The sequence below is a fragment of the Pempheris klunzingeri genome, chromosome 18 (genome assembly GCF_042242105.1).
Source record: "Pempheris klunzingeri isolate RE-2024b chromosome 18, fPemKlu1.hap1, whole genome shotgun sequence".
NCBI classification, from domain to species: Eukaryota; Metazoa; Chordata; class Actinopteri; order Acropomatiformes; family Pempheridae; genus Pempheris; species Pempheris klunzingeri.
In genome coordinates, this window is record NC_092029.1 from 17,320,400 (window position 1) to 17,336,052 (window position 15,653).

General features: G+C 40.5%; 1 protein-coding gene across 1 annotated transcript; it reads right to left on the bottom strand.

Moving 5' to 3' along the window:
- Positions 1-322: 322 nt before the first annotated feature.
- On the bottom strand, positions 323-15,651 carry rab10 (RAB10, member RAS oncogene family). The gene is made up of 6 exons (XM_070848869.1): positions 14,941-15,651; positions 9,638-9,698; positions 7,263-7,401; positions 4,631-4,720; positions 2,567-2,668; positions 323-1,490 (listed from the first exon to the last, which is right to left on the bottom strand). Exons 1-6 carry the CDS (start codon positions 15,065-15,067, stop codon positions 1,404-1,406), a joined length of 606 nt encoding a protein of 201 aa, XP_070704970.1. The 5' UTR covers positions 15,068-15,651; the 3' UTR covers positions 323-1,403.
- Positions 15,652-15,653: the final 2 nt, after the last annotated feature.

Sequence of the window (15,653 nt, forward strand, 5' to 3'; positions counted from 1 at the left end):
ATGCAAGTAAATGAGAGACTGAGCAGTGTGAACAAAGTGTCAGTCAAATGCAGGGAAGACACAGAAAGCTAAACAGTACTGGAGAGTCTCTGTGTAGTTCAGTGTTTATACGTAGGAAGTGTCTGACCTTCAGCTTGAGATGTTAAAACCAAACCAGGATAACAGTTTTAGCTTCTCTGGACTGCTGAGCCTCCTCTTCAGGTCACAAACTTCCCAAATCTTGCTTGTTAGAAATCTACTAAATGTGAAGCTGATGGAAAGAGTTTTTAAAAATCTGGCACGAGTGGAGACATGAAACTGCACATGATTGAGGACAAACAAGTTAACTTAAACAAGCTTATTTTTAATGGATCTGCAAAACTGTTTGAATTTCCAAAGAGAACTTCTGTACCTCCCGCCCACAGTTACCCAGTGGCAAACGTTACACAACGTTACAGAAACGCTTCCAACCCAAAGAAATCTGCATGCAGGAAGGAAAAAAAAAAAAAAAAAAAAATTCAACCCAAAATAGGGAAAAAGAAAATCAAAAAAATAAAAGTAAAATAAATCATACAGATAAAAATAAAACATCAATAAACAGGACATACTGTATAATGCCGTTCTCTTGGCTGGAGGAGAAATTCAAACGCTTCTGCTTCGGTTCGGCTTCCTCGCGACGCCTGAACCGACAGAATATTAAACTGTAATTTCATTGGGTGGATGTGGCCCCGCCCACCACACAGCCCCGCCCCTGTCTTCCATATAAGGCACAGGACAAAATAAACCCCCACATACAAAAGGAGCTAGCCACGCCTCTGTCACTTGGTAACAAATTGTAAATGACCAAATACGGTTAGACAACAGAAACCCCACTAAGTGTACAAAATGTTAATCCTACATTTGTCTTTTTTGTTTTCATTTTCTTTTATTTTGATTTCCTCTGACTGAAGGTGAGTGCCGTGGGTGGGTGGGGTGGGGAGAAGGGTGGGGTGGGGGGGAGGTTAAGGTTGGGTGAGGTGTCCAACCAGGTGAGCTCAGGCAAAGGAAATATTAAAAATATGAGCTTGTCTTTTCACTTTTTTTTTTTTTTTTTCTTTTTTACAACTTTTAAAACAAATGACAAGAAACGTGACTGGATTTCTCTTTTTATCAGAAATAAAAATGATCATCAGATGTGGAAGAATATGGTGGGGGTGGGGGGAGGAGGGGGGGGTTAGATGAGTGAAGTGGTTTATTGTTTTATTCTGATAAAGAGACAGACAGAGAGTGTCAGTGTGCAAGAAAACTCATGAGACAGGTTAGAGAGCGAGAGAGTTAGAGTTAGAGTTAGCAGTTAGAGAGAGAGAGAGAGAGAGAGAGAGAGAGAGAACAAGTGTGTGTCTGTGTGTCTGTGTGCGTTAGTGTGAGTGAAACGGAGGAGTTGTTCAACTGCAGCACTTGCTCTTCCAGCCTGTGACTCCACTTCCACTGCTGATGTCGACGTTTTCACTGTTGGGCTCTTTTACAGGCGTCTGTAGCAGAAAACACACACACACACACACATTTTATCAAAGTGTGTCTCACTGTACAGTAAAGAGCGTTTGCTCTGGCTACGGTCACACTGCCAGTCTTAGTGCTCCGTTCAGATTTATTGCCCAGGTTAGAGGGTTTTTGTGCCTGGCTGTGCACATTCTTCTTTAAGCGTTGCAGCACGTTGTCATAAAGATTGAGGCCACTGAGGGCAGAGTTTACTTGGAAGCCAGCGAATCTGTGAGCACATGAGGACGAGGATCTACGGTAGCTTTCTGTGGAAGCTACCGGGTGGCTGCCACTTGTGTACGGAGGTGTGTGTGGGTGCAGAGTCGGAATGAACGGCTTCACAGAAACAGATTTCAGCCACGACAGTTGGGGGTCGCTGCATGCGGCATGAAAACTCGCGTGAATTCTGATATGACTGTTCAGACTGATGTCGCTCAGCAAAAAAAAAAATAAATCTGATCTGTAAGTAATTTAGGTCCAAATCGGAATTGAAAGGATCAGATTCAATCTGATTTGTGCTGTCAACAGTTTCATGAGAAACATCAGATTTGGGCCACTTTGCCTGCAGTCTGCTTGTTGCCAGAAGGACAGAAGGTTGTGAAAGAGGGCAGAAGGACACAGAGGTGCTGGTACAACCTCCTCTGCTGCCACCTACTGTGTGTCTGACACTTGGACTGAACGCACTTTATCACCTTACTGTGACCTGAACACTTTGTATTTCTGTGACTGCGTGGAAATCACAGACGAGCAAAGGCTTTCAAACTTTACATGTAGAGTGTTACAGGAGTTCAGTCTACGGTGTGTTGGACTCTGCTGTAACTTGGCATTTATAAAAACATTTGGCCAAAACTAGCCATTGAGAGCAGACTTATAAAATGACATGAAAAATGACACAAAAAATGACACAATGACATGGCTACTTGGAGAAGAATACTTGAGAAGCTTTGATAAAAACAGACTAAAGAGCAGAACTAGACTGTTGCACTTGTTCTATATCTATGACAGCAAAAATGAATACAGTAATCCCAGTCACATAAGAGCATTCATGGTGGTTCTGTACAACACGCACCTTTCTCAGGATGTCTTCTGCTAACGTGAGGAAAGCCTTCTCGATGTTGATGTTGGCCTTAGCACTCGTCTCAAAAAACCTAATGCCATGCTCCCTCGCGATCTGTGGAGGAGAAAGCAGGGCGAGTTAGAGCGACAAGTGTAAGGAGGTCCAGGCCAAAAATAAAAGTGGCTGATCGTCGGTGCAGAACAGAGATCAAGTATCACTGCTGTTACCAATTCACTCTCACTCACTCACACACTCACAATTTCATTCTTGTCAGGTAGGCGTGTCTGTGAGTAAGTAGATCTGTATCTGACGTTGCTAAATCAGCAGGTCACTGCTAGTTTGCTTTGGTACGATGAGCAAGAGCTCTTAAAAGGCGCTGCACGCCCACGCAGATGTTTTCACTCGGCCCTGCTGATTAGATCTCAGGCTCAGGCTGGAATCGGTCGGTATTAACTGGAGATTTCATACAGTCAACCAAGAGGACATGTACAGTAAGTGACGTAACAGAACCCAGGAGTCACCGCCATCACTCATCCATCCTGAGGGGGAACACATCCCCCATCTGCTATTAGCACATTTACTTGGAAATCCAACTGAAATAATACAGAAGAAGATTGTACTGTTAAGCAGCTCCATCTTGATTGCCAACTGTATTGTGTACAACTGATGTCTTAATGACTTCAATGACAAATCCTGCTTTCCAAATGGCACCACCTCACTAGTGTGTGTAGAGGCTCCAGCTCACGGTGAGTTACAACCCACACGCAGCATCACAAATAGTGGCTTTGATATTTCTACCAGGGTCCAAGTTTGTCTTTGTTCAGGCACAGTTTGAAGAGAGCAACGCTGACAAAATAGTTTGCAAAAACAGGAAATCATCTCTCCTCCGCGACATGGATGTATGTCTGAGATCAAGCGAGCCTCTTTGCTGTGGGAGCAGCCTTGGGTGCTGTTTTATTACTGCACAAGCAGGCCCATTCAACACAAATTACACTGCTTGTTTTATTTCTACTACATACTTAAAGACTGTATCCTGAAAATAAAGTCATCTCTTCATTCCAGCTATGAAACAGCCAGCACCACCAGGTCAGTGACCATGTCAATCTAATGATTTTACATCTAACATTTAACACCCACAACATTTACAGCAACATAACGAATTCTAAAATGTTGCAAATCAAACATTTTTAATATTAAGACTCTTTCAAATTTTTTGAATGTAATGTCCCAAGGTCTCTGGTGTAGATGGCCCTGTCCAATGGTATTTCAGCTGTTCTTGTGATATGGCTTCTCTCCAAAAAGTAGCTGTGGCGGCTTCTTTTTTTTAGCAATACCGTGGCAATTCAACATACATACAGTGTCCTGTATACCTGTATGCCTAAATTTATTTTTAATACTAAATTAAAGATTCCTTTTTTACTTTCACCCCCCACTCATTCGTTTTCGATGGCTTTTCTTCCCAAGACATTGCTGTCTGAGCTGCTGTTGTCAGCAGTCACTGTGCTCTTATAGTAGGCATTAAGACTTTATGGCATGCAAATGCAGACAGCAGCAGCTTACTGCACACTCTATAAGGAGGCACTGTTTTGGTGGTTGGTGTAAGCTGACATTTCATAAGTAAATTCAAGAGGCAAGAAACAATATAGAATTCTCTCCTTGCCATCACACTATTTTCCTGCAACTTTATATAGTGTTTTGGTCTTAGTGTGTCATGCTGTCAAAATGAAAGGATGGGGCTGAAATGTGACTAAGAAAATCAGGGATGCAGGTTTTGTTAATAATGCCAAACTATGGAACATATCAGATATCAGGAAAACCAGCTCACTTAATACTTTAAAAACAAAACTATAAAGAATATATTTGCATTGTTTCACACTCCTGCACTACTGCTCTTCATTTAAATGTTGCATTTTACACATTCTATTTTTTCAATTTTAATATTTCATTATTCAGGAGCTTGAATGAATAGCTGCAAAGTGGCAGAAAAAAAAAAATCAATAAATAAAATCAGCCAATCAACATGCAGGACCTTGATGACTACAGCTGCTATAGCTGCAGTGGACTACACCATCTCACCTGCTCCCCCTTGGCTTTTGGTACGACCCTCTTGTCCTCCATGTCACACTTGTTGCCTAGCAGCATCCTCTCAACGTCCTCATTTGCATGCTGACAAAGATAAAGAAGAAAAAGTAGTTAATTAGATTAGTTTTTTTATACCAGCAGCATTAGATATGACCCACACTACACTGGCACATAATTGTTTTGACCCCATCGCATTTGGACAAGATTCCTCAAGCCAACTGATCAATCAACCCCCATGAAACACAGACAGGAAATAAACAGGTTATTTGCATTTGGAAATGACTGAATCTGACATCTTCAAGGAGTCTCAAGATGACTGAGAGCATAAGAAAACTCTTAATTGTTCGATAGCTTTTAGGGATTAAAATATAATACATATTTTCATTGCCAATGAAGCCTTTGGCCTATAAATTGTCAGTCAACAGTGGAAAACACCCCATCCCAAATTTTCTGTCGCCCAATTGATTAACTGACTAATTACTACAAACATTATTAAAATTAAACTAGGGATGTGACTCATGACAATTTTCATTATCGATCAACCTACTGTTTTTTTTTTCTTCAATAAATTGATTGTTTTGTCTATAAAAAAGCAGAAAATGGTGGAAAAATGCCCAGTTCAAGGCAGTCTCTTCAAATTCCTTGTTTTGTCCAACCAACAGTCCAAAACCCAAAGTTTCCCATCATGAATGACAAATAGAACTGGCGAATGTTGCCGTTTTTAGTTAAAAAAGTGATTTCCAGAATAGTTGCTGGTTAATTTTATCAATCAACTAATCATTGCTGCTCTAAACATTAAACTAATGTTCCTCTTTAGCTGAATGGGGGTTACAGCTCATAAGACACATGCAAACTTAGGCAAGCATACATACATCTTTGTTCTAAGGGGTTACAAGCAAAAAAAGAAATAGGTGGGAAACCTCTGATCGAGATTGTATTCATATAACTCTCCAAGTGGCAGAAATCCCTCCATCCAATAGGAAGTGCAACATAAGCAAGGCCAAGTTCTTAGTTTGCAGGAAGTGCATTGTGTTTCCTTTCCTTGACTAGACCCAAAGCTCTTCAACAGCAAGGGCAAGAAAAACTAGGAGAAAGTTTTGCAGACAAGCCCAGTGCCTGTTGGACTCACCCAATCATTTGATGTGCAACAAATTCATACTGATTAAGTGTTATAATATCATTGTGCATAGCTGCACCCAGGAATAATAAAGATTGATAACAGGAGCTATTGATTTTCATTGTCACAGCAATTTATCAAACGTGTTTGATCTGGCATGGATCCCAGAGGATTACTCACATAGCAGAATAATCACCACTGAGATAAATAGTAAAATAAAAGCGAGACACAGCTACCCACAGAGATGTATCTACCTCTAACGGGGGGGAGCAGCAGCAGGACAAACAGGCCATATGTTACAGACAGCTTGTCTTATTCATCTGAAATTAGTTGGGTACATCAGGCTACACTTCCTTGCCCTCATGGCCTTATGTCCTTGTATCTGTTATCATTATAACAAAGATGGAGACACTGGTCCTCACAGATCCTGTTAAATACTCTCAGCAAACCCTTAAGCACACATGATCTCACAGTACACACCCATTCAGGAGCAGCACTTCAAAAAAACACCAATAAAACCCATATAGGTCAAAAAACCTATATGGCTGGACTTTGCATGAAATACTAGAGGGCTTTTAATTTGAAATGACAGACACAGGACGTGGGAACACTCAGTGGGTCACGACAGATATCATCTTTCTTTATATTCCAAAGGCTCATTAATAGGTTTTTCTGTTTCTCTGTAATGTAGCACAGTGTTAACCATGTTATATAAAACATTCTTTCACAGCCCTGGAAAGCAAACCATTTTCTGATGCACCAAAAACAACAAGTATTTCACCAAATGATATCTTTGGTCTGGAGCTGCTCTACTAGAAGAAAAACACAGAACAGTCATTTCGAGAGTATGTGACCGAGCAACTTCTTTTAGTATAATGTCGAATATGAAACATGACTAAAGCAAGTTACACTTTGTTTGTGGGCAACATACTTCGCTGGAATACTACAATATATCAAATAACTAGTACTTACTGCTCTGTAAAGCAGAACTAGGTATTAGATACCCAGATTTCCTTATTATTTCTAAAGAACAGTGTTAGTGTTGATGTTTAATCTGACGGATCACCAGTGTCGAGGCCCGTCACACCTGGAGTGCATTCGCTGCTGTTCCGAACACATCCTGGTCACAGTTTAAAAGTAAAATTGAAGGTTTCAAACAGAAGACGTGCCTTTGTCTGATATTCCAGAAGTAAAACAGTACAAGCCCTGGATCTCCTACGATGAGTCAGATGCATACAGACATCTGGTTCATCTGATGTAATTTAGTCACAGACTCCTGCTGCACAGCTCACTGCACACAAATCAGCCAGCTAGTTAACAATGTTGGCCGCACTCCCTAAAAGTATTTCAGTCATTTTGTCATTGTGCCAAAGATAAAACAATAGATGAAAAAGGAGTGCCAACACTCAACGCTCCAAAACCCCGATAACACCTGATAAGATTTTACCAAGCAACATAAATCCACATGATAATATTTCCTTCAAATGTGAAGGGTGTGTGTGTGTTTACCTCGTCAATGTTGCGCAGCCATTTGCTGATGTTTTCAAAGCTCTTGGCATTGGTGATGTCGTAGACCAGCATGATGCCCATGGCTCCTCTGTAGTAGGAGGTGGTGATGGTGTGGAACCGTTCCTGGCCCGCTGTGTCCCTACACACACACACACACACAAACACAGATTATTTGTTGTAATAACTACTTTCTTCTATTGATTCCAACCTTTAACCCGAAAAACAAATGGTTCTGTAAATTAGATTTTCACTGCTCCACAGCACAATTTGTTCACAAAATATCTGCAGGCTGTGAAGAGATGTTGGGCCATACCAATGAGTCAGCGATTACTTTACAAGATGTCGAGATTTCTCACCTTCCATGAATACAAATCACAAGACGTACCAGCAACAAATGTTGAAACGTTCTGTTTGAGCCAGCAAAACAAACTGTATTATTATAATAGTATTTAGGATACAGATACATAAGCTCTTAATTTATGGTGTCTACTGGGCCTACTTACTCCTCAAGTGTACATTTAATTTTATGTCTTTATTTATGACAGATACAGGACATTATAAGGTGTGCCAGAGATCTGTCAATACGTGCATTTACATGGACTCTACACTAATAATCAGAATAATAAGTATATATGCATAAGGCATCCATGTAAACAGTTATGTTAGATTCTCTAATCAGAATGATCTTAATCGGATTGGAAACTTGTACAGTCACGACAAATCTGGTAAACCTCGCAAGTCAAGTTGAACCTGGTAAACACACACCCAGTGCAGGCTAACGTTGTCCCTCATCCATAACATTTTCCTGTTTGGGGAAACCAAGCAAACAACCATCTATCACAGCTGATACAGAGCAGGAGAAGAAGCCCAGGAGCACCAGGCTCGCATGAGAGGATCAAATCCGGGCTGCAAGTGAAAGTAAACTGAATATCTTCGGGTTGTGAGCAAACATTTTGTCATTTGAGGACGTCAGCTTTGGCTTTGGGAAACAGTGACAAACATCTTTCACCGTTTTCTGACATTTTAAAGGATCAAATAACTAATTGATCAGTTGGTCAGTTGCAGCCCTAAATCACACCTACACTGACAATAGTCGCTTCACTGACATTCAAAACAATAGCTGGCTGTGCAAAAGTTAAGATTCTATTGAATCTGGTGAGCGTGACTACGTCTCTGGGTGCTCAGGCTAAAGATTAAAACCAGACATGATGTGACTGGACAGGGAGAAGAAAAAAAAATGTGATGTGAACAGGGACTGAAGCTGCAGAAGAGTTTTAATGAACAGTATTAGGCAAAATGTGATTGTTATATCAAAACCTTGACTGGATGCAAACCAAGCTATTTTAGAATAACATGAGCTGCCAAGTTCTTTTATTTTACTATCTAGATAGTAAAATATTGTTTGTTTTACATATCATTCACAGATTTTTAGAGAAAAGTCTTTAATATAAGATTTAAATTACAGATCTAATTTGATGCTTTCTTTGGGGGAAGCACTGGTGCTATAGAGCCAAAACCATACTGAGACAGACACTGTGCCACATCTTGTTAAAACTTCACATAATGCCTTCATTCAACCTTTAACAATACATCTTTTATTGTTTTCATCACCAAGCATTTGATCAATTAATGGTCTGACTACAAATGGTGTGAAGTGCCCATGACGATTCTCCACAGCCAAAGCTGACCTACTGCATTTTAAATGTTTTGTCCCAAATAGGCCAAAAACAAGACATATTCACTTCTATTATCATAGAAGATCAAGAAAATCAGAAAATATCCACATTTTAGAAACTGTCTAAAAAACGCCAGTATATCAATTACAGCTTTGTGTACCGTCCTTGTAACATGTGTTGTGACAAACAATCGATAGCTGCAGCCCTGCTCATATGATTTGAATGTCTTTGGGTTTTGGACTGATGTCGGGTCAAAACACAGGCATCATATGTGGCAACACCAAATAATGAATCGATTAATCAACTAACAGAGTTCTTAGTTGCAGATCTACCTGCATCTTATCAAATCTCACCTGTCAAACTAAGGCTCAGTATTCATGTTCCATCATATATGCGAAAGGAAATGTTAAAAATCAAGTCCCTCCAGTTGGGTAAAATCAGCTGTAGTGGACTACAATGAGGATCCTGCAGAACCTCCTGATGGACCGATGACCATTTCCTGTTCTAGCATATTTCTGGGCCTGAGGGAGGTATGTCAAACAGATGTTTCACTATGATGCAACAAACAGTAGAAGCTGAATTGACAGACAATTCTCACGGCGATGGTGTATTTTTCAGCCCTCTTCTACTTTACACACACAACCTTGACATGAGAATATAAACTAGAAAGCCACATCTCAAAACAGTCCATTGACTCACCAGATCTGTAGTTTGATCTTCTTTCCTTGTAATTCAACAGTTTTGATCTTGAAGTCTATTCCTGTAAAACACAGACGACATATCAGCACACGGATCTGTCATAAACATATCAATGCCTCGCATGTGAGGCACTGACAATGAGTAACAGAGATGAATAGAGAAATGTGGGCTCACAAACACACTGTGGCACTGATGCGAACAGAGAAAAATAATAACCCAGTGAGACAAATGGAGGCAACAATAGAAAATCAGACACAGCCAAAGAAAGACATTTAGGAGGTGAGGGAAATGGAAAGTGAGTGACAAGTGTTTCCATCAGAGAGACAATAACATTATCTCTTCCTGATTCTGCAGTGTCATGCCCAGACCTTGAGCCTATCAGCAGACAGCTGTGGGATCAGCAGCTGGCCAACAATGGGCGCGCACGCACAATCTCACACACACGCTTATTGAGAGAAATCAGGTTAAGGCAGGAAAAGTGAGAATGTGTTTTCATGCACTGCAGTAATATTGTTACTGTAAAACCTGTGCTTAAACGCAGCTGGTTAGAATCATGACATTATTTTTTCCCCTTTATTTTTGGTTTGGAAGAGCACACATTTTTCCCTGTGTGCATGTTTTTCAGTGTGGTAACTTATTGAGACTTATTTCAGTTTCCATTTAGGTTGGACTTTGAATTCATTTATTTTTCAAACAAGGATGTTGACCGTATTCACATTTTTACAGGCCAACGGTCTCATATTTCGTGCCACTTCTTTTGCTACACATTTCTTCTGAAATCTGTATTTTATTCAAAGTAGCACATATTTCTTAAGTGATGCCATTAATAAAACAGTACTGAAACTACACTGGAGCCAAATTGACTTACTCTAGTATTATAATTTAAGATTTCTGATATGGGCAAAACTAGGACTTCCCACCAAACAAGGTAATGCAACTGTAAATCATTTAGAAACATCATGAAGCTGAAATGATTAGTCAGCTAATTAATTAGGCTTTGAGAAACTGTGAAGTGAATTTATCTCTGGTTTTAGACATTTTATATACTAAAGGAGAGCCTTTCATAACCAGAACTCAGATTAACCATGGATTATTTTCTTGATGAATAAATTAATCTTTGTCTATAAAATCATAATAACCCAGAGCCCGTAGCAGCATATTCTAATTGCTTGTTTTGCCCAACTAACATTTCAAAAGCCCAAGATATTCAATGAACTATCATATAGGACAAAGAAGCTGACAAATGTTTGGCATTTTGATTATCGATTATGACAATAGTTGCTGATTTTCTGATGATTGACTAAACATTTAATAGAAAAATGGGTGAAAGGCAGCAAGATGAAAATAATTATTTGCAACCCGTAAAAATTTAGAAACAGACTTTACCAGCTTCTAGATGCAGCCAAGAAGATGAAAAAAACCTCAAGGTGCAAAAGTGAAATGCAGACAACAAATCCTGATGAATTACCCTGTTCATACTATTTAATAGGACATCATCTTGTCATAATTGTGAAGCCCTAGAGGAGGCCAATATAAGAAAGGAGTGATTCATGGCTGAAACTTTTTGGCCAAGAGGTTGTGTTTTCCAGTTAAATATCGAGCTGTCAGTTCAGCTCTGGTCAGAAACTGTGGTTGGTTAAAAAGTCCAAGAAACAGCTGTGCTTTGGTGGGGCAGGGCCTTAGAATAATGAAGGAACTGGCTGCCAAGGTGTGACTCACTAAATATTATGATCTCCCCAGAGAGAGGGAGGGAGGGAGGGACAGAAGGATATAGTGATCAAGAAACAAGAAGAAACAAAGAGGAAGATAGAGGCTCTGCAGATGAGCTGCAGCATAAACCTGCTTTTTGGGTTGCTCCTGTAGAAAAAAAAAATTCAACAGGAGCAACCGATTCAATACTGTAATAATACAAAAGTAAAAGACGGTATGTTTGCTTGACAACCATTACTAAAAGTTGTGATCTCAAACATCAGGCTCAGCAGGGACGACTTAATATTCATGTGTTCCTATCGAGGAGTAAAAATGTTGGGGGTTTTTTCCTAGTGAGGTGCACTTTTAAGTTGTCAAGAAAATATGCGCATTGTGCAATCATGTTTACCCAACCACTGGAAAAATGGGCACACTTCAAAAGAGAATGACACTTTCCATGACGGCCAAAAGCTGAATTGGACATCTTAGTGTGTTAAAAAGTACATGGTTTATGGTCGGCTTTGTTTTCAATCCCAGAGGAACTATTCCTTCTGCAAGTATGAATTACTCTGTAGCCTTTGCCAGTTTCCATGCAAAATTCATGATGTGTTGTGGAAAGAGATTTCAGATCGAAACATCATGCATATTCAGTGCTCTTGATGTGCATAGCCTCTAATATATAAGGAGGAAGGGCAGAGAGGGATTGGAGAATTAGGATGAGTGACTGATTAGAGAAGGGGGGTTTCCAGTGGGGGTATTTTGAGAAGCAGCTGTGCATCTGTGTCTCCAAAGGTATGAGTCCTGTGTCAGAAGAACACACTCCCGTTTCACATGTCGTGGTTCTGCCGTTTCTTCCCAAAGTTTAGACATCAAGGGCTGTGGCCAGTTTATATGCAGGGGCTTTCCTGGGGGGGGGGGGGTGCATACTTTGACACTGTTTGGTAAAATGGATTCTAGTATACTAATGACTGTACATTTTGTACTTGCTACACTACATCATTGCATTTGCATAGATGATGACTAGATAACTTTAAACTCTAAACAGCAGACTTAGCGATGATTAGATTTGTATTATCATATATTACGATATGGTAATCTGATCAAAGATCCTTTGACTGCAAGGCCGAACATGCGGTACTTCTGAAAAGGCTCTGGCCTTTTCCCGGACTGTCCAAACCGACAGTCAGTATCTAAAGATCAATATCACAATAATTTCACATAATCAGTGTATACTGTTAATAATCAGCGCTTCCCTGACAACTACAAGTCTGGATTACATTATGTGCTGAGAGATTATCTTCTCCATATTCCTTACTTTTTACAGATTATGACGCTGCTTTGTTGTGAATACAGATGCAGAACAAAGACAAGCCGAGACAGACACTTGTGACCATGTTGATGTTTTTAAAAGGGGACAGCTCTCGAGGGGAACCAGTGAAAACTTTTGAGCAAACAGACTGACGCGAATAAATTTCTATTGGTTTGTGACTCCTCATGTTATGACTTACGGCAGGTCTTGTCACCTTTTTAGTTACCTCAAAGGGAAAATCCACAAATGAGCACTTCCTAAACTAACAACCCACAGTGATGGTTATGGACAGTTTCATATCAATCATCTTTGTTTCTTGATGCTTTAAATAACTTATGTCACATAAAACCTCATCCTATGTTTACACAAGGTTTCAGGCAAATTAGACAAAAACTGACCATGTTTATAGTACGGATACCTACACAATTACTTTAACAGGACCAACCCTGTGAATCAGGTTCATTTGGAGCTTGATCTGTAGTTTTGATAAACAGAGTAGGTTGAATATATTCCTTTTTTCTGAAGGTTAGGAAAGTATGACATCTGCATTTGCTGAGAATGCTTACAGGCATTGAAACACTTGACTCACTAGACAAAATGGCAGGGAAACCACCTCTGCAAGGAGCAAATGTCCCTATTGGTTTCTGACTGCTGAAGAACCTGACCACCATCCCATGAGCAGGCAGAGCTCTGTTATGGTGGCTTTACCTAAAATAAAAGCACATTATCACCATAATGTAGTTTCTCATTTAGCAGCACAGCCTTTGATTACTTTTTGAGAAACATGATGGAGTGTCATCCAACGCAAACACTTTAGGCCGACAGCAAGACAAAACAGCTACATAGCCATAAACAAACACATAAACACATGCATGTGACAGCAAGCTTCGCAACAGAGCGATTGTTCATAGCTGTACCTCAACAAATCTAATCTGGCCTGGATGCCACTAGGAACACTGTCGCCCATAATGGTCATGCTATTAGACATATAGTCCAGAAGCAACACTTAAAGTTACAAAAAGCTGATCTTAAAATTGAAGCTCAGTCAAGAGATGGAAAAAAATATATGCCAGTCAGCTTCATGTGGCTCAGCAAAACACATCTAATGTTACATTATTACTCAGCGCTGATCTTAAGCAACAGGAGTAAATGGAGCGCTCACTTGGGCCGTGCAGGGATTTGACATAGTTTGACACTTGACTCATGTGAGCGTGATGTTGGACGCATGCGTAGAGGTCAGAGGGGAAAAAAGCTGATGATGCCACCATGTCGAATTGTTTATGGTTCACTTTGAAGCAGTCATGGAAAGTAATTATGCACATTTACATAACTATTTGAATACTAATCAGAGGTACTAGTACGTTAGAATTTCTCAGTAGCTGCTACTTTACACATATACTCAACTACATTGCAGAGTTAAACAATTTTTTTCACTGCATGTATTTGACAGCGATAGTCACTGGTTACATATGTAGTTTAAGGAGCTTAACCTCTACCAGCTACAGTACTGATTGACCAGCAACTGAAATAACATGGCAACAACCTGAAACAAGCCATTTTGGATCATTGGAACTATTCCTTTTAACATGTTATGGATTTTTTTTACTGATAATGCTTCTGACAATTTTGAAAACAGGACATTTACTTGTGATGGAGTGTTTTGACATGATGGTACTGCTATTATTACTTTGAGTATCTAGGTAATCATTCTATTACTTCTTTTGATGAGCTTTGGCGTTACTTGTGTGGCACATATCATTTTGAACAAAGATCCAGAGATGTGTTAGCTTAAAGGTGTTATTCCTGACGGGAACAACTCCACACAGCTGGACACGTTGATGTAGAGATGTAAATGCCTGTCAGTTAAACGGGAAGCACGGCCCTGCTCTGCTACCCAGTGTTAGCCTCGTTAGCTTACTAGCCACTGGGTCAAGTGCCATGACAGCAATGCCTCTGGCACCGAAACCGGTTAAACTTGCCATTACTGACAGGCTTAACCAAAGCACAAATCACGTTTTGTTGTTAAAGTCACAGTCATTTGAAACATGGGTTACTGGGGTTTGGGCAAGAGCTCCTAAAGCTGCACAACTAGCTCTCAAGCTAACCTGTGAAGGCCTGAAGAGCTAGCAAGTGCATGCTGATAGCATGCTAGCTAACCAAATATGTCCTGCCTACCATTTGCATCTGCACGAGAGGGAGTCAAGCGAGTCACCCAGCTGTCAAACTACCTCCGACTGGGGTAGGAACGCTTGTAACAACCCACCATCCAGTGTGTGTGCCCCCCTCCCTGCCGGGGTCTTCTTACCTATGGTGGAGATGAAGGTTGTGTTGAAGGCGTCGTCAGAGAAGCGGAACAGCACACAGGTCTTCCCCACGCCCGAGTCTCCGATCAGAAGCAGCTTGAACAGCAAGTCGTACGTCTTCTTCGCCATTGAAAAACAGCGTGTGTTCACCCAGACAAGATACAAAAAATAACTGATAACCTAGCACGTCTATGTGAAGTCTAAAGCCAGCTCCTTAGCCAACCTGACCAACTGCCCCGCTTCTTTTAACTGTAACAGTTAACAATCTGGGATTTGTTGATTAGCTTTGGCAAGCTAGTTGGCTAAATACCATCCAAATAACGCGGCCGAGAAGTTATATTTCCCAAGCCCGACTGTCGTCCACCCCTTACAGCATGAGAACAGAAAGCAAAAATAGGATCTCCTCCCGTGTGATTCCTCTTTTTCCACTCTTTCTTTTCTCCCACACAGTCGGGACAAAATGGCTCCCCTCTCTCTCTCTTTCTCTCTCTCTACCCCGGACTCACTCTTTCTTGAAACTAACGGCGAGCTAATTCAAATTCTCCGCACACCCCGTCATTCCAGAGCCCTGACACAAGCTCGACCGAGAAGAATATGAAAGAAATCTCGGCGTTAACTTCAGTCAAATTCACTGTCTCTTCGGAGTTATTTCGCTTTTTTTCTGGAGAGATTAGAGCCGTAATATAGACGACCGCCGTCGCCTTCGAATGGGAGC

What these genes read in the sequence shown, in the direction of transcription:
- rab10 (XM_070848869.1), bottom strand. Translation starts at nt 15,067, where the DNA reads ATGGCGAAGAAGACGTACGACTTGCTGTTCAAGCTGCTTCTGATCGGA. An exon ending in GGCTGCGCAACATTGACGAG is followed by an intron (nt 4,721 to 7,262) that starts GTAAACACACAC and finishes TATCTTTGTCAG; the next exon opens with CATGCAAATGAGGACGTTGA. An exon ending in CAAAAGCCAAGGGGGAGCAG is followed by an intron (nt 2,669 to 4,630) that starts GTGAGATGGTGT and finishes TCTCCTCCACAG; the next exon opens with ATCGCGAGGGAGCATGGCAT.